The 25,945-nt window shown below is 43.1% G+C and overlaps 1 protein-coding gene across 2 annotated transcripts; it reads right to left on the reverse strand.

Annotated features, from left to right (window-relative positions):
- Positions 1 to 2,573: 2,573 nt before the first annotated feature.
- LOC128124784 (vomeronasal type-2 receptor 26-like) lies at positions 2,574 to 25,029 on the reverse strand. 2 transcript variants are annotated; one of them, XM_052761433.1, is made up of 6 exons: positions 24,711 to 25,029; positions 21,944 to 22,235; positions 12,434 to 13,231; positions 10,262 to 10,471; positions 7,420 to 7,543; positions 2,574 to 4,985 (listed from the first exon to the last, which is right to left on the reverse strand). In XM_052761433.1, the coding sequence occupies exons 1-6, from the start codon at positions 24,917 to 24,919 to the stop codon at positions 3,976 to 3,978; spliced, it is 2,643 nt and encodes an 880-aa protein (XP_052617393.1). In that variant the 5' UTR covers positions 24,920 to 25,029; the 3' UTR covers positions 2,574 to 3,975. The 2 variants fall into 2 exon arrangements, with proteins under 2 accessions (XP_052617393.1, XP_052617392.1); XM_052761432.1 differs by having other exon boundaries at positions 10,232 to 10,471.
- Between the last annotated feature and the right edge of the window lie 916 nt (positions 25,030 to 25,945).

Below are 25,945 nucleotides of genomic sequence, written 5' to 3' on the forward strand. Positions count from 1 at the left end.
ACCACTGCTAGCAATCAAACTTTAGTCATCCCTGTGGATTTCTGGGAATTTCCCTAGCAGAAGGTTTCTCCTATTCCAGTGATGGCTCCCTCTATCAAGAAATCTCCTTCATTGCTCTCACACTCTGCCCACGTTCCAGCTAGACAATCCCATTCCTTCATGCTCACATCCACCACCTCCTACACTCCATTGCTCCCCTCAGCCACAGTTTACTCAGGAGATCTCATCTATTTCCCAATCCCAGGGTGTTCTATGTGTCCCACTTAGGGTCCTCGTTGTTACCTATCTTCTCTGGAGCTGTGGATTGTAGGCTGATTATCCTTTGCTTTACTTCTAGTATCCACTTATGAGTGAGTACATACCATATTTGTCTTTCTGAGTCTGGGTTACCTCACTCAGGATATTTTCTTGTTCCAACCATTTGCCTGCAAATTTCATGATGACATAGTATTTTACTGCTGAGTAGCACTCCATTGTGTAAATGTACCTACCACATTTTCTTTATCCACTCTTTGGTTGAGGGGCATCTAGGCTGTATCCTACAACCATACAAATAATGCTACTATGAACATACTTCAGCAAGTGTCCATGTGGTAAGATGGAGCATTCCTTGGGTATATATGCCCAAGAGTGGTATCATTTGGGTCCTGAGGTAGATTGAGTCCCAATTTCCTGAGAAACCACCATACTAATTTCTAAAGTGGCTGTATAAGTTTGAACTCCCACCAATAATGGAGGAGTGTTCCCCTTACTCCACATCCTCTCCAACATAAGCTGTCTTCAGTGTTTCTGTTCTTAGCCATTCTCACAGGTGTAAGATGGTATCTCAGAGTCTTTTGATTACATTTCCCTGATGACTAAGGATGTTGAGCAATTCCTTAAATGTCTTTCAGTCATTTGACATTCTGTTGAGAATTCTGTTTACTTCTGTAGCCCATTTTTTCATTGGATTGTTTGTTATTTTGATGTCTAGTTTCTTGAGTTCTTTATATATTTTGGAGATCATCCCTCTATCAGATGTGGGATTGGTGAAGATCTTTTCCTTTTCTGTAGTCTGTCATTTTGTCTTATTGACCATGTCTTTTGCCTTATAGAAGCTTCTCAGTTTCAGAAGGTCTCATTTATTGATTGTTGTTCTCAGTGTCTGTGCTACTGGTGTTTTATTTAGGAAGTGGTCTCCTGTACCAATGCATTCAGAGCTACATCCCACTTTCTCTTCTATCAGGTTCAGTGTAACTGGATTTATATTGAAGTCTTGAATCCACTTGGACTTCAGTTTTCTACATGCTGATATATGCAGATCTATTTGCAATCTTCTACATGTTGACATCCAGTTCTGCCAGCACCATTTGTTGAAGATGCTTTCTTTTTACCATTGTACCATTTTGGCTTCTTTGTTGAAAATCAGGTGTTTATAGATATGCGGATTAATGTCAGGGTATTCATTTAGATTCCTTTGGTCCACATGTCAATTTTTATGCCAATACCAACCTGTTTTTATTACTATAGTCTATAGTAGACCTTGAGGTCAGGCATGGTGATGTCTCCAGAGGTGGCTTTATTATTCGAAATTATTTTGGATATCCTGGGTTTTTTGTTTTTCATATAAACTTGAGTCTTGTTCTTTCCAGGTCTGTGAAGAATTGTGTTGGGATTTTGATGGGGGTTGCACTGAATCTGTAGGTTGCTTTTTGTAAGATTGTCATTTTTGTTATGTTGATTCTACCCTTCCATGAGCATGGGAGAACTTGTCATTTTCTGATATCTTCTTCCATTTCTATCTTTAAAGACTTAAAGTTCTTGTCATACAGGTCTTTCACTTGCTTAGTTAGAGTTATTCCAAGGTATCTGATATTATTTGTCACTATTGTAAAGAGTGATATTTCTCTAATTTCTTTCTCAGCCCATTTATCATTTGTATATAGGAGGGTTACTAATTTTTTTTTAGTTAATCTGGTATCCTACCACATTGCTGAAGGTGTTTATCAGCTGTAGGAGTGCCCTGGCAGAATTTTGGGGACTCATGTATACTATCATATCATCTGCAAATAGGGAAAGTTTGACTTACTCCTTTCCAATTTGTATCCCTTTGATCTCCTTTTGCTATCTTATTACTCTACCTAGAACTTTGAGTACTATATAGAATAGATATGAGGAGAGTGGAGAGCCTTGTCTTGTTCCTGATTTTAGTGGATTGCTTTGAGTTGCTCTCCATTCAATTTGATGTTGGCTGTTGGCTTGCTGTAAATTGCCTTTATTATGTTTAGCTATGTTACTTTTATTCCTGATCTCTCCAAGATCTTTACCATGAAGGGGTGTTGTATTTTGTCAAAGGCTTTTTCAGCACCTTATGAGATGGTCATGTGGAGTTTTTTCTTTCAGTTTGTTTATACAGTGTATTACACTTACAGTTTTCATATATTGAGCCCTCCATACATCTCTGGGATAAAGCCTACTTGATCTCTTCTTAGACTTCAGGAAATAATGGAAATTCACACTCTGAAATTGATGGGTAATTCTTTTTTAAAACAAACTTTATTGAGACATAATTCACATAGAGTACAATTCATCCATCTACATTTTCTTTATGCAACTATCCAGGTGTAGGAATACATCTAAAATCCCAACACTCAGGACACTGAAGCAGGAAGATTTCTACAAGTTTGAAGCCAGCCTGGTTGATGTGGAAAAGCCTGTCCCAAATAAGTAAATAAAAGAAGATGACAATTTAGTGGTATTTAGCTTATTGGTGGAGTCTTACAATCATTACCAAGTCATTTTTTAATTAATGACTTGTGAGCTGCCTGACATGGGTTTTGGCAACCAAACTGGATCCTTTGGAGGAGGAGTGAGTGCTTTGAACCACTGAGCCACGTCTACAGCCCCACCAAACAAATTTCAGACCTTCAATGCCCAAGAAAGAAATACTGCACCCTTTAGTCTACACGCCTCACCTCCAATGTCCCCTCCAGAAACCTCAAGAAAACACTATTCTAATATATGTCTTTCTGGGTTTGCTTCTTCATAGATTGAAATATTAAAATATATAATGTTCTTTATCTAGCTTCCTTAAATCACTATAAAATTCTTAGTATTTAACCACATATTAAACATTATTCTATATCTTTTACATTTATTTCTTTTTTTAAGATTTGTTTATTTATTATGTATATAGTGTATGTATGCCTGCATGCCAGAAGAGGGCACCAGATCTCTCTATAGATGGTTGTGAACCACCATGTGGTTGCTGGAAATTGAACTCAGGACTTGGGAAGAGCAAGCAGCCAGTACTCTTAACCTCTGAGCCATGTCTCCAGCCCTTATATTTATTTCTTATTGCCAAATAACGTCCTAGGGATGAGTAAGTCATACCAAACATTCATAAACTGATAAATATTTTGAGTGTTTCAACTTTTAGTGCCTAAATAATGCTTCCTTGAAGGTTCATTTACAGTCCTTGCAGACGTGTGAGTGAGATTGCTAAATCACATGGTAAGTCTGTGAAGGAACTGGCAATGAAAGGTTCAATCCCCACTACTGATGATCTCAAAACAAAAAGGAGAGATCAATGATCAGCCTGTCAACTCCTCACACCCTCAGCAACACTTGACATCATCATCACTTCATCACCCTTTTCATAATTTACATTTATATTTTGTGTGTACGCAGATAGGGTGTGCTTCCGGTAGAAAGCAGAGGTAACACAGCAACTTAGTGATGTCAACTCTCTCCTTCCAAAATATGGGTCTATATCAAACCCAGGTTGCCAAGTTCATTGAGCCATCTTGTCAGCTCCCCTTTCTAACTGTCTCAATTGTGATCAATTTTACCAATACATAGAGAATAATAGTAAATTATCATCTATGTGGCCACTATCAAGTAATAGTCACAGGTGCTTTGTTTAAAGTATCTCACTTTAATCTTGATATGTCTTTTAAATACCTTTTGATCCACACAAAAACAGTGAGACAAAAATCACAAGAGTGGTCCAGGTGACTTCCCCGAGGAATAGGTCATAAAGGTTTGTGGTGTGGATCTGGGGAGACACCTTCTCTGGAGCATCTCACTCTGCCTCTCCTGATGTGCCTGGTGGCCTTGCCTTAGCCAGGTAGGGGTGTTCCTCTCTGGTTTCAGCAAGATGATGTAGCACTTGGGGATGAAGATGCCACCCAGAAGGCCAGCAGTGGAGGCCAGGATAGAGAAGATCTCTACAGCCACAGTGGACTTGCCCCGGGCACTGTGGTACAGGGGCAGGAAGGCTATCCAGACACTGCAGAAGAGCAGCATGCTGAAGGTCAGGAACTTAGTCTCATTGAAGACATCTGGCAGGCCCCTGGCCAGAAAGGCCACAGAGAAGGTACCCACTGCCAGGAAACCCAAGTAGCCCAGCACACAGAAGAAGATGGTGCCAGAACCCTCCTGGCACTGGATGACAATGTGCTGGGACTCTGAGACCATATCCCTGTCTGGGAATGGTGGGGAGGTGGCCAGCCAGACCCCACAAAGAACAACCTGCATGAAGGAAGCAATAAGGACCACTGAGGTGGAAGCCCCAGGGCTCAGGCATACCCGGATCCTGTCCCCTGGCCTGGTGACCCTGAAGGCCAGGACCACTGTGAGAGTCTTGGCCAGAACAGAGGAAACGGCCACCGTGAACACCACAGCAAAGGTGGTCTGACGGAGGAGGCACGTAAAGACACTGGGTCGCCCAAGGAACAGCAAGGCACACAGGGCACAGAGGCAAAGAGAGAGCAGGAGTAAGTAGCTGAGACTTCTGTTGTTTGCCCTGACCACAGGGCTGTCTCTGTGCTTCAGGAACACTCCCAGAACCAGGACAGCCAGACCAGCCAGGAAGAGTGCCACCAAAGCCAGCATGAATCCCAGAGGTTCCTCAAAGGCCAGGAAGATTTCTGTCCTGGGCAGGCAACGGTCTCTCGTGTGGCTCGAGTACTGCTCCTTGGGGCACAGAAGACAGCTCTTCATGTCTATGGGAGACACACAGACACCATTTCTGCAACACTAAATGAACTACACCAGCTCTGAAGGAAGGCATCCCTAGCACTAAGTGCTCTTACAGCCTTTCCATCAAGTCATGTATTTATGAATTACTCCTGGTGACCAGGGCTGGAATGGCTGATATTAGAGGAAGAGACACAAAAGAAAAACCTGCACAGTCTGTATCTGTTTTATGTGAGGATTTTGTTTCTGTCTTCAAACAGTGTCTCTTGTAACTCAGGCTGGCCTTCAACTTGTTGAGTAGCAGAGGATGACCACCAACTCCTAAGCCTCCTTCCACATCCTCTCAAGTGCTGTGATTAGAGGCCTGTACCACTATACTAAATTGTGTGAGTTTGTGTGTGTGCAGGTTTGGGTGTGCGCAAATGTATGTAAGTGGATATACATACTTTTCAAGACCAGACATCATCATCAGATATTATTCCTCAACCACTTCCCCTTCCTTATTTTTCTAATCAAACTTATTTGTATATTTTGGTGCGTGTATGTGTGCATGGACTCAGACATGCCAAGGTGTGCACGTGGAGGTCAGGACAACTGTCAGGAATTTGGTGCTCACCTTCCTCCATGCGGGTCCCAGGAACTGAACTCACACTGTCAGGGTTGACAGGGAATACTTTAACTGGTGAACCATTTCACCAGACTCTGAAGCTTATTATTTTGTAATTCCTTATTTTATTTTACTTCTTGACTGTTTTGTCTATACCTAGGTATGGAAATCATGTGCATGCCTGGTGCCTGCAGAACTCGGAATTTGCCATCAGTTCCCCTGAAACTGGAGGTACATGGGTTTGTGAGCCACCATGTGGGTGTTCCTAACTGTTGAGGCATCTCCTCAGCCCCCTTTTCACCTTAGGTTTTAAGACAGGATCTCTCGCTGAACCTGGACATCACTGAGTTGACTATACTGGCAGACCAAAATTCCCAAAGTCCCTCCTGTCTCTGCCTCCTGAGTGCTGAGATTATAGGAATGTGCCACCACACCTGGCCTCTTATGTGAGTTTTTAATGGTTCATTTCTTTCTAAGAGTATCAGTAACTTATCATATTAACAAATGTTTTAGCCTTAGCTGTGCCCACAAATTTCATTTGTTGAATTCCTGTCCCTAAGCACCTCAAAATGGGATATATTTTGTCATGAGTAAACTGGAGATGATATAATAAGGTTTAAATGAGGTCACCAGGGTAGACCCTTATTACAACAGGGCTGTTATCCTAATAAGAAAGGGGAGTTGGGGCTGGGGCTGGCAGCGCATGACTTTAGTCTCAGCACTTGAGGAGCAGAGGCCAGTAGATTTCTATCAGTTTGGGAGCAGACTGGGCAACATGAGGAGTTAAAAATCAACCAGAGCTGCAGGATGAGACAGTGTTTATAAACCCAACAAGTCAAAAAAAAGCAAGACACACACACACAAATAAGACAAAATGAAAACACACACTTAGGAGATGACTCTGCCAGGGCAGGAGTGAGACCACATACCAAACCAACCCTAAAGTCAACTTGCTTTATATTTCCAGCTTTCAGAATGGTAAAGGAATATGTTCTGAAGCTCAAACAGTGTGGGATGTGGTGGTCTGCTGCCATTCAACTTCTAGAATGAATCCCACTAATACAGAGGAGGAAAGAAATCACAAAAGAACATCTACCATGCAATTCCACTTACAAAAGTTTTCAAAAGCCAGTGAAATTCATCAGTGTCAGCAAAAGCCAGGGTTCTGATTACAGAACCATTAGAATCTTGTCTAAGTAGCATATGCCATCTTTCTTGATCGGGGCAAAGTATGTACAGTGTTTTCTAGAGAAGAATTCATTATGCACTCCAATTATGATCCATACACTTGTCTGTCTCAATAAAGCATTTACTTGAGAACAACTATAAGTCTAAAATTCTGGCTGGTGTTACACAGAAAAGCAAAGACTGTGTAATATCCACATATCCGTCAGTGGATGGGTGTGGAGGTTTGACTTAGAATAGCCTACACACCGTCTCATATATTTGAATGTTTGGTTCCTAGTTGGTGGACTGTTGGGATGGATTGGTAGGTGTAGCATTGTTGGATGAGGGGTGTCTATGGGGGGGGGTGGCCTTTGAAAGTTCAAACTACCACACCAGGCCCACCCTCCACCTCTGAGCCTGCCTGGTACCTGTAGATCAGAAGGTAAGATCTCAGCTACTGCTGAAGCACCATGGCTGCCTGCCTCATACCAGGCTTCCTGCCGTGATGGTCATGGACTTACCCTTTGATACTCTAAGGAAGCCCCCAGTTAAATGCTTTTCTTTTAGAACCTGCCTTGGTCACGGTGTCTCTTCACAGCAGTAGGACAGTAACAAAGACAATGGACAAATACAGGAGGCTCACAGTGCCCTCTTGACCCTCAGATTCCAGCTCCACATGTCCTTACCTCTTTGGTCTGCAAACTGTCCCTCAGGGCAGGGACTGCAATCAAAACAGCAGTGGGGGACTCCCAGCCTGGGCACTTGGCTGAACCCTGGAAGGCAGCTTTCACTGCAGACAGAGCTGGGCACCTAGCAACAGTGAGCATAGTGTCAACAGGGACTCTCCAGGAATACAGATGCTTGACCTCAGCCTGAGAACCAGAACAGAACAGTTGCCTCGCAGAACACTAGATGAGATGCCTTTCAGAAAACCTGTCTATCCTATCAGATGCCAGATTGGAGATATACCTTTGAATGAAATAGAGGAAGGGCTACATCTGGCTTGCATCGCTAAGGGATTCAAAAACATAGCTAAATATTGTGATGTGTTTTCTTTCCCAGTCTCTGGGGCTCCTACATCAACTATTGAATGCATGGGGGCAGGAGAGAAGGTTCAGTGGTTCAGAGTACAGTCTGCTCTTCCAGAGGAGCAGGGTTCAGATCCCAGCATACATATATCAGTTCACACTGTAACTCCAGTTCCAGAGGTTCCAATGCCCTCTTTTTTTTTTTTTTTTTTTTTTTGGTTTTTCGAGACAGGGTTTCTCTGTGTAGCTTTGCGCCTGCTGGCCTCGAACTCACTGAGATCCGCCTGGCTCTGCCTCCCGAGTGCTGGGATTAAAGGCGTGTGCCACCACCGCCCGGCCCAATGCCCTCTTATAGCCTCCCCAGGCACCAGCATGCACATACTACACAAATATACATGCTAGAAAACATGCAAAATAAAACTTGAAGTAGCATTGTATCAGCAGACATTATAGAAGTGCCGCCATGAAGTACTGTCAAGTCAGCCTGCTCAACTCAGTTACTCAGAAAAGAGGATTTTTCCTTTTTCCATATTTTTAACTCTTTCTTTCTTTTACATACTCTCCATATCCTGGACATGCTTTCCTTGATGCTCTTGGCTTTCTATTTCTTTAACTGAAGCTTCCAGCAGCCTTGTGGCTGCCTGCTGGCCTCCATGCCTAACTCAGAAGACATGATGATCTCTCTTACTTTTCTCCATCTACCTCTGTGAAGTTGTTGAGATTTACAGTTTGACTGCCCTGATGTGTTTCACTTAAAAATCTAATAATAAAGTATCATCCAGCTTCAATAAGAGAAAAATTACAAGTACTGACTCCCTCAACACACACACACACATTTTCACACCACACTTAATCATCCTCTCCTTTACCTTGGACCTGCCAAGGATGACTCAGTTTTTCTTAGTGGAGCTCTGCCTCCAGGCAAGGATTAGGAAGATGGAAGTGTGGCATGCTGACATCGCTGCCACAACAGAAGACAGCAGAAAACCCTCCCATGATCAAGGCCAATGAAAGGTTCTTCAAAGAAGTCCTTGGAACACATAGCATGTGTCATTCATGCTTGAGAAATCCAAAAATGGGAATCTCATTCTCATGTGGAAAACCTTAAGGACACCATTGACTGGAGATGCCACCAGAACAAAGTTAGATCAAGCTGCATAGGAGGGGACTCTTTCTTCACTGGCACAGGACGGGGATCTGGGGCATTTCTATGTACCACACTCCACACATAGATATATCTATCTCAACACTGCTTTTAATTGTGTTAATAAATGACAGTGTTTGAATCTCAAATATTTCCCAAAGTCTCATGAGTTGGAGCACAAGTTGCTAGATGGTAGGTTGTTGAAGAATGATTGGATCTTGATGCCTCTCACCTAATGAATGGATTTTTTTTCAATGGACTCCTAACTTGATGATTTATTGTAGATGGTGGAAATGGAAGTAGGACCTAGATGGCAGAAGTGGGTCACAGAGAGTATGCCCAGGTAAGACGTAACTTGTTTACCTATCTAAAATATCTAGTTCCCCACCTCCCTACTTCCTGGCACCCATGAATTGAGCAATCTTTTCCACCACACATGCCTGCTGCCATGCATGACATACTGCCGCAACCACACACACCCAAAGCAAAGGATGCGTCTGAACTCAGAGCTCTCAAACCAGGAGGCAATAAACACCTTTCCTCTCTTTGAACTGTTTATCAGGTATTGCTCATAGTGGGGAAAAGAAGCTAACACAGCAGATAAACTGTCTGTTGAGTCCACGTCCCAGATAGACCATGGGAAAGTGTTTAACTTAGTGGATCAGTATCGTCTACCTCTCAGATCAGGTCAGGTCCCGAACAAAGACAATGAAAATACTCCCAAGTGAGTACCAGCTGCAGATTCTCATTCTATTAGTGAGTCTAGTATATTCTTTTCTTCCTCCATGTTTATGTGTGCGTATGGTATAAATATTTGTTTTCCACTTGTACATTCATGAGGGATCATGTTCATGTATGAACAAGTACATGTGGAGGCCCAAGGTTAATGTTGAGAATCATCCTCAACTGCATTTTCACTATGCTCATTGAGGCAGAGGCTCAAAGTAAAACCCAGAGTTTACTGTTATGGCTAGTCTTACTAGCCGGTTAGCTTTATGCATCTCTTTGTCTCCACCTTCCAAGACTGAAATTACAGGTGGGCCACACTGCCCACTCATCATGTACAAGTGTTCTGGAGATCCAAAGTCTGGTTCTTGTACTTACATACAAAACACTTTAACCACTGAGCCATCTCCTGATCCCAGCTTTTATATTTTCATTTTCGCTGGTGAATCAAGACCATCAAGAGAAAGATCTCTTAGGAGGTAAACAGCATATCCAGCTATACCTGACTGGCCCAATCTAGGGCTACATCTACTTCATGCACAAATGGAGATGAGGAATCATGGACTTGGATTTTCCCCTGTCACTTTAACACACTCAGACAAGAGTCATCTCTGCATTCAAGCAACTCACATGAACATCCTCCATCAAATGGACCATCATTTTGCTCCCCGGAGAGACTTGAGGGTCTATCACGCCTATATGAACCAAAGGGAATACACCCTCAGGGGTCTTCTGCCCTTGGAAAATGTCAAATTTTGTTACCAAATCTCCATTGGCATCAAACATAATATCGCTTCCATCAGGAGTCTTAAAGTGCACCTTCCTAAGAGTATGAAGCAGCTGAAAACAGAAGGGAGACATTGTACCTTAGCAAGAACTAGTCAGGTGTTTTATCCAAATTACCACATGCCAATGGTCTCTGAAGTGATTGAGTGCCACTTCATCCAAGGACTGGACCCATTAGGCATAACAGAGATCAAGAACCTGTGATATTTTCAGACTAACAAAAACATTCTAGATTTAATAAATAATAATTCGTAATAATTAATCCAGATAATTTTAAACCTGATACTCTGTGTGTGTGTGTGTGTGTGTGTGTGTGTGTGTGTGTGTGTGTGTGTGCGCGCGTGCATGCATGTGTACATGTGCAACAGCCTTAAAATTAAACCCAAAAACATGACAATGTGGTTCCTGCTCCAGGGTCTCATTTGGCTGTGCACTACTGTCCTCAGGCTTCCCATCACACTCAGTAGACTCCAAATCCTAGCAGGACTTCCACAGACTTCCCCAGCCCACCTAGACCACCCATTCACTCCAACCAGTCTCCCATTATTCATCAGTCCCGCCCATGTTGCTCTTCTATTTGTCTTCATTCTAGGGTCTTGACACATGCTGTCCCTGCCATCTGCAATGCTAGCACTTCTAGCCATGGTGAGACTTCTCATCCTATTGTCTGGAACTCACGTATTTCCACACAAAGAGAACTCTTTCAGCTTTTCACTTCCCTCCTTTACTCACTCCTCACTCCTTTGTCTACTTTACATCTTCATAAAATACACACAGATATCTCAACACATATTTTAATTTTGTGACAGGATCTTGCATTGTAGTGCAGGTTAGCCTTGACTTCAGGATTCTATGGCCCCAACCTGCCCAAATGACAGGCATGACCAAGAAAGTCTGGCCTCTTGTAATTTTTAATCTGTCACTCTCAGACAAAAAGTCAACTTCCATTACTGTCTATCTGGTTACAACCACAGGTACCTTCACCAGGCACACAGTAGAGACTCAGGTCATTTGAGTGAAAGTGGTGAAAATGTACCTGTTCCTTGTCCACCACTGATCATCTCACCATGAAACAATTGGTTTACAGAGGGGCCCCTTACAGATCTGGGCATATGCTAAATTGAATGGATTTGAGAAGATTAGATAGATAGATAGATAGATAGATAGATAGATAGATAGATAGATAGATAGATAGATGGACGGACTCGTGCCAAGAATACCAAAATGCACTATATATGTATATGAATTCATCACTAATATTTTAAAACACAATAATAAGTTAGGACTTGGGAGATGGCTTCATGATTAAAGCACTGGTCATAAATGCTTGAGAATCAGACTTCAAATCCCCAGAACCCATGTAAATGTCGGGTGGATGTAGCAGCCAATCTCTACTTACATCCCCAAAAAGATGCAAGTAAGGAGATTCCCAGACCAAGCTGGCTAGCAATACTACACACAACAACAAGTTCTGGGATTGAGTGAAAGACCCTGCCCCAAAGCAAAATAGAAGAGGATTGAAAGGTGATTCATCATCCTCAGACCTTCCCACATGTTGTACACACAAGTGTGCTCCCCACCACATGTGTCTCCATGCTCACATACATGTGCCCACATACATGTACCATATACCAAAAAATGAAAAACAAATAAATGGCATTGGATATCTGTTTGAAATTCTGATTTGCAGCATGCCTATGCTAAAAGTCATCAACTGTTTACCAAAGCTTAAATTTGTGACACTAAAAAAATCTATTTACTGTTATGTGAAATATTAATTTTACTAGGCATCCTGTATTTGCTAAGTTAGGCAAACCACATGGACAGAACTCATCTGAGATCACACACATAGCATGGAATCCTTGTCCACTGTTCCTTCTAAGATTCCTCTAAGTTGCAAGTATGAGGCATCCTTGCTGAAGCATGCAGTCAGCTTCACTTCTATAGCTTAGTTGGAACCAATGTCCTCTTCCCCAAACATACCTGAATCACCCACTCCACACATGCCTCTCTCACCTGCCAGGGCTGAAAGTCCTGAGAGTCTGTAACTTTCCCATGCTGGTGCCCATGGGTTATCATGTCTTGCAGGGCATAAGCAATACTGTAGACAGCTGTGTAAGCAGCATCAATTTTACTCACTTCTGGGAAAGGATGCTGCTTGTTTTTCAGACTCTCATTCCCTGAGCACAACTGGACACCCTCTGTCATTGTGCTGCTCTGGTGGGGCCATGTACAATCAAAGGTGAACTCCCAGAACTTCTTTATAAACATGTCTTCTGGGGTATGGCTGGGCCGCAGGTGAGCAAGGAACTCAGGGAAGCCAATTGCCCTGCTGCTGTGATACAGAAGACCAAAGGTGCTGTGCAATACCTGGGAAATGCCTGGAATGGTCAGGGCAAGAGCCATGTGTAGAGTGTCCTTGCTAACCCAGACATGGCCTGAGACAGGGACATCCAGTAAGCCATACAGGATGAGCTGGAAATTTGCATTGCTTAGGAAAACCAGAACAACCCTAGCTGTAGATTTTTGCATCGTCTGGACAATCTCTTTAATTTTCCCCAGGGACTCATGGGAAGGAACATGGAGGATGACCTCAATGCACACACCAGCTGGGCTAAGCTCCTGAGTGGCCAGAGAGCTGGCCTGCTGCCCATATTCATCATCATGGGACAAAATGATCACCCAGGACCACTGAAAGTGAATTATCAGCTGGGTCACTGCAAGGGAGGATGTGAGGTCACTACTCAGGGTCCGCAGGAAAGATGGGAACTGGATCTTGTCACTGAGGCTGGGTAGTGAGGATGAGTAACTGACCTGTCAAGGAAGATCCAGGATAGAAGAGTGGATGAGATATAGTCTTAAGCATGGGCTGATGATTTAATGTGGGTTTAAATGTGGGAAGGAGAGGGATAGAGACACGGCTCAGCAGTTTAGAGCCCTTGTTGTTCTTGCACAGGACCTAAGATCAATTCCCAGCACCCACATCAAATGGCTTACATCTGCCTGTAGCTCCAGCTCCAGGAAATCTGATACCCTCTTCAGGCTTCCTCCTACACAGACATATTCAAATACACATAAATGTATATTTAAATAAAAAATATGAAGAATTTTCATGAAAGGACTGATTCCTCTTGTTCCCGTCCCCACCTATCCCCAGTCCACTGAAAAATCTATTCCATATCCCCTTCCAAGGGAGATCCGTACATCCCCCGTTGAGCCCTCCTTGTTGCTTAGCTTCTCTGGGTCTGTGGATTGTAGCATGATTATCCTTTACTTAACAGCTAATGACCACTTGTGAGTACATACCATGTTTGTCTTTGTGGGTCTGGGTTACCTCACTCAGAAACATTTTTTTCCAGTTTCATCCATTTGCCTGCAAATTTCATGATGTCATTGTTTTCAACAACTGAGTAATACTCCATTGTGTAATGTATCACATTTTCTGTATCTATTCTTCAGTTGTTAGACATCTACATTGTTTCCAGTCTCTGGCTATTACAAATAATGCTGCTATTAATATAGTTGAATAAGTACCCTTGTGGTACGATGGGGCATCCTTTGGGTATATGCCCATGAGGGTTATAGCTGGGACTTGAGGAGATCAATTCACAATTTTGTGACAAACTGCCATATTGATTTCCAAAATGACTATACAAGTTTGCACTCCCACCAGCAGTGGTGGGGTATTCCCCTTTTTCCACATCCTCACCAGCATGAGCTGTCACTTTTGTTATTGAGCTTAGCCATTCTGACAGGTGTAAGATAGAATCTCAAAATAGTTTTGATTCGCATTTCTTGATGAGTAAGGTTGTTGAACATTTCTTTAAGTGTTTCTCAGTCACTTAAGGTTCCTCTGTTGAGAATATTCTGTTTCAATCTCCACCCCATTTTTAATTGGGTATTTATATATTTTGGATATTAGGCCTCTGTTGGATGTGGGGTTGGTAGAAATATTTTCCCATTCTGCAGTCTGCCAGTTTTTCTATTGATAGTGTCCTTTGCCTTACAGAAGCTTCTCAGTTTCATGGGGTCCCATTTACAGATAGTTGTTCTTAGTGCCTATGCTATTGGTGTTCTGTTCAGGAAGTTATCTCCTGTGCCAAGACTATGCATTCAAGACTATTCCCCTCTTTCTCTTCTACTAGGTTCAGTGTATTTTGTTTTTATGTTGAGGTCTTTGATCCACTTGTACTTGAGGGTTTTTTGTTTTGTTTTGTTTTGTTTTGTTTGGGGGTTTTGTTTTTGTTTTGTTGTTGTTTTGATTTTTCAAGACAGGGTTTCTCTGTGTAGTTTTGGTGCCTATCCTGGATCTCGCTCCGTAGACCAGGCTGACCTCAAACTCACTGAGATTCACCTGACTCTGCCTCCCAAGTGCTGGGATTAAAGGTGTGCACCACTGATGCCCAGCTTGTACTTGAGTTTTGTGCAGGGTAATAGATATGGATCAATTTGCATTCTTCTACATGCTAACATCCAGTTACACCAGCACAGTTTGTTGAAGATGGGTTCTTTTTACCATTGTATATTTCTGGTTTCTTTATCAAAAATCAGGTGTCCATAGGTGTGTAGATTTACATCTATGTCTTCAATTAGATTCCATTAATTAACCTGTCTGGTTTTATGCCATGAGGTTATTATTACTATAGCTCTGTAGTACAGCTTGAAATCAGAGGTGTTGATACCTCCTGATGTTCTTTTATTTAACAGGATTGTTTTAGGTATCCTGAGTTTTTTGTTTTTCCTAGCAAAGTCTCCCAGTAATGGGGGATACAGAGCCCAAACTGGCTATCTGCTATAACCAAGCAAGGCTCTTGGCAACGGGACTGGGACATCAACCTAGTCATAAAACCTTCAACGTACACTCTGCACTGCCTGCAAGATGTGCTGGGGCAATGGTAGCACAGAACTTATTGGAGTGGCCAACCCATGACTGGTCCTTCTTGTGACCCACACTGAGAGAGAGAGAAAGAGAGTCACATTGCCTGTATGGCCAGGAACCAGAGGCAGAACAGCCCAGAGACCCAGGACAGAATCAAACACAACTGGCAAAAAAAATCAATGAAATGATTCCTAATGATATTCTGCTATAGTCATATATCAGTGCCTAGCCCAATTGTCATCAGAAGGGTGTTACCTAGCTTCTGATAGCAGCTTATGCAGAGACCCACAGCCACACACCAGTCAGAGCAAGAGGAACCCAGCAGAAGAGGAGGAAGAAAGAGTGTAGGAGCCAGAGGGGTCAAGAGCACCATGAGAACAACAGGCCTTTGAATCAACTAAGCAGGGCTCATAGGAGCTCACAAAGACTGAAGCAACAAATATAGACCCTGTATGTGTCTGAGATAGCTTCTCTGCATATACCTTACAGTTGTATAGCTTGATGTTCTTGTGGGATTCCCGACAATGGGAGTGGGGGTGTCTCTGACTTTGCCTATACTTGGGAACCTTTTCCTACCTACTACATTATCTCATCCAGCCATGATATGAAGATTTGTGCCCAGTCTTATTATATCATGTTAGGCCATGTTCACTGAATATCCCTGGGAGGATATCTGCTCTTTCTTTCTTTTTTTAAAGGGAAACAAAGGAAGAGTTGATCTCGGGGAGGTGGGAGGTGCGGGGAGACTGGGAGGAGTGAAGGGAGAGGGAGCTACAGTCAGGATATAACGTATGGGAGAAAAATAAAAGTTAAAAAGGGGGGGATAGCAGGCCCAGAAAGACAAACATGATACTCACTCATAAGTGGACCTTAAGTGTAAAGTAAAAGATAACCATGTTACAATCCACAGACCCAGAGATGCTAGGTAACAAGGACAGCCCAAGGCGAGATGCATGGATCTCTGTGAGAAGGGGAAATAGAGGAGATCTCCTAGGTGGACTGGGGATGGGTCGGCTTGGGAACTTGAGGGGTCGGGTTGTGGGGTGGTTGGAGGGGGACAGTGCTGAGAGAGATGACATGGAAATGGGGGCCTTATGGAGTCAAGTAGAAGCCTGAGGCAAGGGAAACTTGCACGACTCTATAAGGTGGCCCCAGCTAAGACTCCTAGCAGCAGTGGATGCACAGCCTGAACTGACCATCCCCTGTGATTAGATTGGTGACTACCCCAATTGTCATCGAAGAGCCTTCATCCAGTGACTGACGGACACAGATTCAGAGACCCATAGCCAAACATTGGGCTGGGGAGTCCTGCTGAGGAGAGGGAAGAGGGACTGTAGGAAAGAGGGGGTCAGGAACATTGCAGGAAAACCCACAGAAACCACTAGCCTGGCTCATGGGAACTCACAAAGTTTGAACCAATAGCCAGGGAGCCTGCATGGGACCCAGCTAGGCCCTCTGCATATATGTGACAATTGTGTAGTTTGGTCTATATGTGGGACTCCTGGCAATGGGAGCAGAGGGAGCAAGTGCTTTGGCTGGCTCTTGGGAACCTATTCCTCATGCTGGTTGCCTGGCCGAGCCTGAATACAGGGAGAGGTGCTTGGTCTTAAGGCATCTTGATATGCCATGCTTTGCTGAAGCCCATGGGAGGCCTGCCCCTTTCTGACTGATTACAAAGGAGTAGTGGATTAAGGGGACAGAGGAGAGAAGAGAGGAGGGAGGAGGGGAAGAGGAAGGAGGGATGGCTGCAGCCAGAATGTAAAAATAATTAATTAATTAATTTTTAAAAACCTTCCAGTGCCAGGAATGAGCTACATCTTGTTGAGTATTTGGCCAAAGAGGTCCCATAGAATCTCCTAAACATCATAGACTATTCCTAAGGCCATTGTTTATCCTCCACAACCTGATGGTAAGGCTCTATTGCTGAACATACTGCTTACTTATGTCATCAAACACTGGAGAAATCGAGCTGGAGCCCAGCTAGAAGCTTCACCCCCTACTGACTAGCATTTGTGGCTCTGCAAAGTACTCCACATTACTGGAGGTGAAAGTAATCAACACTACCACCCAGCTACAAACCCTGTGTCCAACAACAGCAACCTGCCTATAAGATATACTGGTGCAATAGTGGCAAGAATGTTAGGGAAGTAACCAACTACTTTTTTATTGGATTTGAGGCCCATTCCATGAGATAGAATCCAACCTGACATTAAAGTGGCCAAGAATTTGAGGCTAGACAAGTCATAGGACCTGGGAGAAAATCTACTATTGTTATTCTGCTAAAGAAACATGGCAATACAATGACTCCTAATGACATATTGCTACATTCACAGATCAGTGCCTTGCTCAAACCTCATTAGAGAAGCATCTTCTTTCTTGGTAATTAACAGAGATCCACAACTGAAAGATATGCAGACAGTGAGAGTCTTTGGAGTACTCAGTCATAAATGGGATGTCTTCATCAAGTCCCTCCCCTCAACGCTCAGGGATCCATGTGGAAGAAGAGGTGGAAAGATTATAAAAGCAGAAGTGATGAATGACTCCAAGGATGCAGCATCTTCCAGACACAACAGAACTGATACACATATGAACTCAGAGACTGTGACAGCAGGCACAGGATCTCAATAGGCTCAAACCAGACAAAGTCCCAGCTCCAAGAAAGGGAGGTGGAAATCAAAGTCCCACTGCTAACCAAGAAACTATTTGCAATTGATACCTACTGGGAAAGGGATTTAGCTTTCTAAAATGGCATCTCACTGGGTACAACAACTACAATGCAGCATAGGACCCATGCCTAGAAGTAGTTACCAATGCAAAATAGACTTCAAGTTTGTTTGTTTGTTTTGTGGGGGAATTTTGGTTCATTTTGATTTGCTGGGTTTTGTCATTAATTTTTGTTTGTGTTTTCATTGTTTTTGAGAGGGAGAGACAAAGAGGGAGAAGGGGAGAGGGATGGGGTAAGAGAGAGGGACAGAGTGAAAGACTAAGATAGAGGGAGGGAGAGAAAGAGAGAGACAGAGAGAGAGTATGCATCATGAAGTTGGGTGGGTAAGGAAGTGGGAAGGTCTGGGAGTAATTGGGAGAGGGGAAAGAATATGATTAAAACATATTTTATGGAAATTTTTTAAATAAAAAGAGAATGGCCTAGTTTTAAAAAATGGGGGGGTGATAGGTGGAGAATGATAAAGGAGGTCACCAGGTGGCCCCCACACCTATGAAAAGGTTCACACACTTGCACACACACACAGAAGCACATACTCATGGAAATATATACACAAACATTAAATATGCCAGAATTTCAAAGAAACAAATAATCCTGCCTTACAGCGGGGCATGGTGAAACACACCTGTAATGTAACATTTGGGAGGCTGAGGCATGAGAATGTATCTGCAATTTCAAGGCCAGTCTGTTCTACATAGTGAGTTCTAAGCCACCTAGGTCTTCAGGGTAAGACTCTGTATCTCAAGAAACAAAATTACAAACTTTACAGAAACCTCAAGTTCAGAAGCACTTTAGTGAGAATCTACCCAAAAGTGGTGATAGGTAAGTCCTTGAATATTATTCTGTGGATTACACCATCCAGTTTCAAAGGACAGGGGAAAGCCCATCTTGCAAAAAAAAAAAAAAAATTAACAAATGTGAGACATTCAAAGAGACTGGAATTTACTCAAATTTAGAGACTTCACAGCAAAAAGCAAATGGATTTAAATCAGAATCTTCATACAATACTTATGTTAATGTGAGGCATGAATATACATATACATTTGTGTATGTATGTATATATACGTGTGTGTATATATACATTTGTGTATATGTATATATACATGTGTGTATATTTATACACATATATATTATAATATGTAATATATATACATATATATATATATATATTGAGAAGGGGTTTCAATTAGCCAAGGCTAGCCTCAATCTCACTATATAGCGAAGGATAACAAGGCACACTGGATCCTCCTGTTTCCACCTTCCAACTGCTATATTATAAGAATACTAGAGTTTAGAACCAGGGCCTTGTGTGTGCTAGGCAAGTGCTCTAGCAACAGAGCCACATCCCAGTTCTTGAAGTGACTATTATGGTTTGAATCTGAGATGTTACCAGAAGATTCACATGTGGGGACTTGGTTTCCTGTAGATGAGCTTCTAGGAAGTGACTGGATCCTCAGGGCTCTGTCCTGATCAATGGTTAGTCCTTTAATGGAGTCATAGTGGTGGCATTTTATAGACCCCATGGAAAGTAGGTGGGAGGAACCAGATCTCTGGAGCTGTGTCCTGGTGGATGTAGTGTGTCTCCCACACCCTATGTCTCTCTGCTTCCTGACCACTGGGGTGTCTGTCCCACTGCACACTTCTGCCATGAAGCTCTGGATTACCACAGGCCCAGAAACAATGGTATCAGATCACAAAAGTGTGAAGCTTCAGAAACTAAGTCAGAATAAATCTTTCCTCTCTTAAGCTGTTTCTCTCAGGTATGTCTGTCACAGCAAGGAAAAGCTAATTAACAGTTTAGTGATTGGTTAAATAGCTCAACAGAATTGCCATTTGACCCAGCAATTTTATCTACATTCCTATGATAACCAAAATTATACGGACATTTATAAAAACCTATATTCAAATATTCATAGAAACAGCACACATGAGAGCCCTAAAGAGGAACCAGCTCTAGTAGTGATTGCTCATTGGTGTGAGAGAAATAACTGACAAGAAGCAACTTTAGTGAGGAAGCTTTAGGCTCACAGTTTGAAAAAGTACAATCCATGTGGCGGTGTACACACAGCAGCAGATGGTGCCATGGAGGTAGATATGGACCTGGGAATCCTCATTCTTTGTGGAACAGGAAGCAGGGAACATACAGAAAGAGAGACCATATTTAACCCTAAGGCCCATCTCCACTGGCCAAGCTCCTAAAGGTTGCAAAACCTTCTAACACAAGCCCATGGCCAGGGGAGGGGGGGTTAAGTCTTCAAACACATGAGTGTATTTCATAATCGAAGGTATATGAACTGATAAATGGATAAGCAAAACACAGTCTTTGCATACAAAGGATTATAAATGTTGATAGAGTGAAATGCATGCTGGCACACGCTACAACATGAATGAGCCTTGAAGGAATGCTCAGTGAAAGAGGCCAGTCTGGATATACACACATAGTGGGAGTCCAGTCATGTGAAATGATCAGAAAAGCCAAATCCACAGAGACAGAAAGTAGATTAGAGGTTGCTTCAGAGTAGGAATCATGGGATGTGGTAGCCAATGGGTTGAGAGGGGTGGCTCTTTTCAGGAAGATGAAAATATTCTCAAATCAACTGTGGTAATCATGCTTAGATAAAAATCACTGAGTTGTTCACCTTAAATGGAGAAATTATCCTCAAGTTTCCTCTTAAAACTATGAACTGAAGAGATGATTGTCAGATACGGTCTCCATTGTGGGAATGGCATTGATGGCTGGGCTACAGGGAACATCTAGGGGGTAGATGGGAGCAAGTGGCATGAGCCCAATTGCCTAGACTCAAATCCCAGCTCTAGTACCTACAGTTGGGCAAGCTTTACTGATAAGTTGTTTAGGGTGGAGGTTTTTGCTTTTGCTCCTTTGTTTGTTTTTTGGTTTGGGGGGTTTTGTGTGGGTGTGAGAGAGCTGGAAAAATGTCTCCTCAGGTTAAGGTGTTTGCCTCCAAGCCTGGAAACCTAAGCTTAATACCCGGAACCTACATGATAGAAGAAGAGAAGAAAAGTTGTTTTCAGACCTCCACATGGGCACTGTGGCACACACACACACAAAAAAAATAATAATAATAATAATAATAATAATAATAATAATAACTAATAAGCTAGAGAGATGGCTCAGTGGTTAACAGTATTGCTGCTCTTTCAGAGGACCTGGGTCCAATTCCCAGCACCCTCATGGCATTCTGTAACTCAACTTCAAGGGAATCCAGTGCCCTCTTCTGACTTCCATGGGCACCAGGCACACATGTACACATACATTTATACATGAAGGCAAAATACTAATACACATTAAAAAAAAAAGTAAATCTTTGTCTTAGTTAGGGTTTCTATTGCTGTGAAGAGACACCATGACCATGGCAACTCCTATAAAGGAAAATATTTTACTGGGTGGCTTACAGCTTCAGAGGTTTAGTCCATAATCATCATGCCAGGACATGGCAGAATGTAGGCATACATGTTGCTGGAATAGGAGCTGAGAATTCTGCATCTTGATCCACATGCAACAGAAAGTGCACTGTCCACACTAGCAGTAACTTGAACATAGAAGACGTCAAAACCCACCTCCATAGTGACACACTTCCTCCAACAAGGCCACACCTACTCCAACAAAGCTACATCTTAATAGTGGCATTCCGTTTGGGAGCCATTTTCTTTCAAACCACTAAAATGTTTAAAATGTATATATTTAATAAAAAAAAATGTAGTTTCCTCCTCAATGCAGTAGGATGATAGTTCTCTCTAAACTGTCTATACATGTACGAGAACCATGTTGGACGTGGAGAATATTAGCAGGAAACCTGGCTCCACAGTAGAGCTGCTCACTACTGTGACCATTACCATCATTTTTACTATCATCAGTAAGGGATTGCACTGCAATCAGGAAGGAAGAAGACTTTCAGCAACTCACCTGGGAAAACTTGTACAGCCCCAGAAGTCTGGCCATGGAGACAGACAGGGATGATCGCGTGTCCCCAACCAAGGCAGCCTGAGGAGAGCCATGCTGGCATGTGTAGTTGGGGATGGGCTCCTGCTGCCTCGTGAGAAAGCTCATTGTCTCATGAAGGGCTCCATGCACTGTGTCCCCAGAGTTTCGAATAGAGAAGCCCAGGGTCACATTGGGCAACAAGTGAGCACTCCTATTAATCTCCTCGATGGCAAAGACGAAACTCTGGGCCACCCGGTAGCCCCAGTTGGAAACTCTGAGGGAAAGAGAAGCCCACATTCATCATTCATGATGGGGTAAATGGAACAAGAATAAACACGGTGACTCAAAGGATACATGTAAAACCTACATCTCCACAAATACTTGTACACTGATGTGCAGAGGAGCACACTTCAGAATACATAAAGGGGAGCCAGAGGGAATGTGGAGACAGTAATCAGAGGGGCAGTTTCAGAAGACAGGAGGGATAAATGAAGATGTATTAAATAAGCTGGGTCCTGGCACTTAGGAGGCACTCAGGAGGCAGAGGCAGGTGGATCTTTGTGAGTTGGAGACCAGCATGGATTACATAGCCAGACCCAGGAACCAGAACTACATAAAAGATCCTGTCTCAAGGAAACAGAGAAAAAAATCTATTGCATAGTACAGTTGGTTACAATTTCTAGTAACTAACATCTATTTTAGAATTGCTGAAAGTAAGAGCCAAAAGTTGGGGAGAAGAAATGTGAAATGCTGGTTCAGAACGATTCAGACATTGCAGACGTGATATGGCAGCTGCAGGTGTCTGCACTAGGCCTGTACAATGTTATGTGTTCATGTGTGTACGTGATGTGTCTGTAGACCCACACGTGCTACAACACATGGAAGTCATGGAACCAATTAGTGAGTCAATTCTCTCCTTCCAACTTTATGTGGGTTCCAGGGAAGAATCAAATTCAGGTTATCCATCAGGCTTGCATGCTGAGTGCTTTACCCCATGAGCCATCTGACTGGCCCCTCTTCACCTTATTTTGTGAGACAGGTTATCTCACTGAACCTGGACCTCATCCATTCAGATAAGCTGGCCGGCCATCGACCTTTAGGGATCTGCCTGCCTCACTCTTCCTAACCAGGGTTACAGATGCTCAACATGCTCGGCTTTCACCTGGGTGCTGGGAATCAAACTCAGGTCTTCATGATCACACAGCAGACACCTCACCAACTCAGGCATTTTCCCATACTCTAAGACCTTTACTTTCCGATTCTCCAGTCTCCAACTCCCATGTTAGATTTTAAACATTCACATCATGAAAAAATAAGTATATAAAGTGATGGGTTTGTTGGTGAACTTGATTAATCATTCTATAATGTATACATTTATTAAAATACAGCTTTGCATCCAATGCATACATACAATTATCACTCATTGGCTTAAAAATAATATGGGATCCAGGTATAGTGGCACACACTTTTGATTCCAACACTCAGGTTGGGGAGGCAGGAAGATAGTGAGTTTACAATAGCCATGTCTACAGAGCAAGACCCTGTGTCAAAAAAGAAAAAGAAAAAGCAAGCCAGTGGGGTGGCTCATACCTATAATCCCATGTTTGGGGCTAGCCTGAACTACACAAGGAGTTCCAGGCCAGTTGGAGCACAAAGAGATATTGTCTCAAAAAACTTGTCATTTAAAGTGATTTTAAATGTGAAAATGCAGAAGTGAAAATCTCTTGCATTTGTAGCTGAATACAAAATAATTGTAGTTACTTTACAAAACACTCTTAACTATTTTTTGACTCAAGTCTCACTCTGTACTCCAATCTTGTTTGAAACTATCAATGTTATTGCCTCAGCTACCTGAGTGCTAGGAGTACAGTCATACGCCCCATAATACTCAGCCAATTAAAAAGAAATAAAGTTAAATACAAACATTCAAAAAACAACCAAAAAGGCTGTGTTGGAACTACTGCGTGCAACAGTATGTTGAAAAGGCGTGGACAAAAATGGGCAAAGCGGGGGTGTTTATGGCTCAATTCATAAGTTTGATCTGCAGCACCTCATAAACTGAGTATGGTGGTACACTCCTATAATCCCAAGTGCCCAGGAGATGAAGGCAGGAGGATCAGAAATTCAGGGTCATCTGTGACTACCTAGTGAATTGGAGGCTACGTGAGACTCTTAGAAAAAAAATACAAGCTAAAAGAATACAGTACCTGGTGGTAGTGATATATACCTATAATCCCAGAACTCCAGAGGTAGAGGCAGGTGGATCTCCCAGGTTGAGGCCAGTCATGTCTACAGACAGAGTTCCAGGAGAGCCAGGGCTATGCAGAGAAATCCTGTCTCAAAAATCAAAATGAAATGAAGAGGAACACAGTAGAGAGGAATCATGGGGCTGATAAGTGATGAAAATGTATTATTTACACATGAATTCATTCAACAAATACACCTACCTAGACACTATTTTAAGAACCAAGGATATACAAAAGAATCAAGAATCCCCCCCCTCCCCGCCCTGGCCTGTGGAGTACAGCCAGTACATAAGCAGCCTATATTTCATTCTGGTATAAACAAGAAAGACAGACAGACAGAAGTGATGTAAAAGGAGAGCACCAGAGCTACTCCATGTATACACAGAGAAAGGGGGTGGCCATCTATCTCAGATTATGAGAATCAACCCTTATCAAAGACTTCACACAAGCTTATAAAGCTGCTTCGGGATTTCAGAGAATCCTATCCCACATCAAGCACTTACCCTGAAGCCACAAGTCCAGATGGTGGGGCAGTGAAGTCAGACAGGGTACCATTAGAGAAACGAAAGATGGAGAAGCTGCCTCCCACTATTACATCTCCAGGACGATCAAAGTGAGGCCTCTGCCTTGGCAACAGCCAGACTCTTGGTGCAGAAAAGGCAGAATCAGAGAGACAGCCAAAGAGAACAGGAAGGAGAGTACACAGCCACATGCCTGCTGGGGGCCAGACAGCCAGTGACAGGACAGCCCCACATGGGGCAGTGGCTCGCAGTGAAGGGGGCTTTTATCTGGGAGACTGCCCTTGATCAAGGACCTCTGGCTAAGACCACACTGGGAGCTCTAGGCTTGAAGGCTGTGGGGAGAATATTGATCTTGAGGTGGTGGAGGTGGATGGCCACTAAATCCCAGAGCCATTAAAAGTTTTATCCCCTTCTCCTGAGGCTTTCTGGCCTCTCTGCATCCACGGTCACAGCTCTGGGCATCATCTGCAGACTACAGGAAGGGCGACAACAGGTCTGACTGTCTCCTGGGGGACTTGCAAGCCCAGGAGCAGTTATTCCCATGGTGTTCAGGGCACTGTTTTGGAGAGAGACCCCAGGTGGGTACAAAAAGCAAATAGCCCATGACCCCCTTGAGCCTCACTGGCAGCATCTGGAGATAGATGTCCCCAAAGCTTTACCAGACCCTGGGCTAGTCCTCTTGCCCTGAGCAACCAAGTAGAGGGTCTCAGACAGGATGGAGCCTCTTCAGCCCCAGAGGGCAGCCCTTTATGAGGTGGTATGTCTCTGTGGTCAGGGTGATGGGTCCATGCTGCAGAAGGAAGCTGAGTTGTGAGCAGCTCTCCAGAATGGAAAAAGTTCAGCAGCTCTCTGTGCCTGAAGGAGGGTGTTCAACATTCCCTGTCAGCAAGGTCAAGGTCATTTAAATTAAAACCATGGTGGGTTAGTATCCTGGGGAGGTGGGAACATATATCTACTTGCCCACACAGAACACTAATGACAGATCAAAGACATTCAAGTACAGTTTGGAAACAGTGCATTTATTGACTTTACTTACAGAAGCATGGGTAACTCTTGACCAGCTGCGCTACTGAAAAACCCACCTAAGCTTGGATGATAGCTCATGAAAACTGCATCCCTGAGCTCTTTTCCTCAACCTGAAGGTACCACCATAGAAGAGTTTCCTGTTGCCCTGCCAATTGCTTACTGTTTATATTAGCTTGTGGAGGAGCCTTATG

This window comes from Peromyscus californicus, unplaced genomic scaffold, assembly GCF_007827085.1.
Source record: "Peromyscus californicus insignis strain IS unplaced genomic scaffold, ASM782708v3 Scaffold_4__1_contigs__length_199733344, whole genome shotgun sequence".
Lineage (NCBI taxonomy): Eukaryota > Metazoa > Chordata > Mammalia > Rodentia > Cricetidae > Peromyscus > Peromyscus californicus.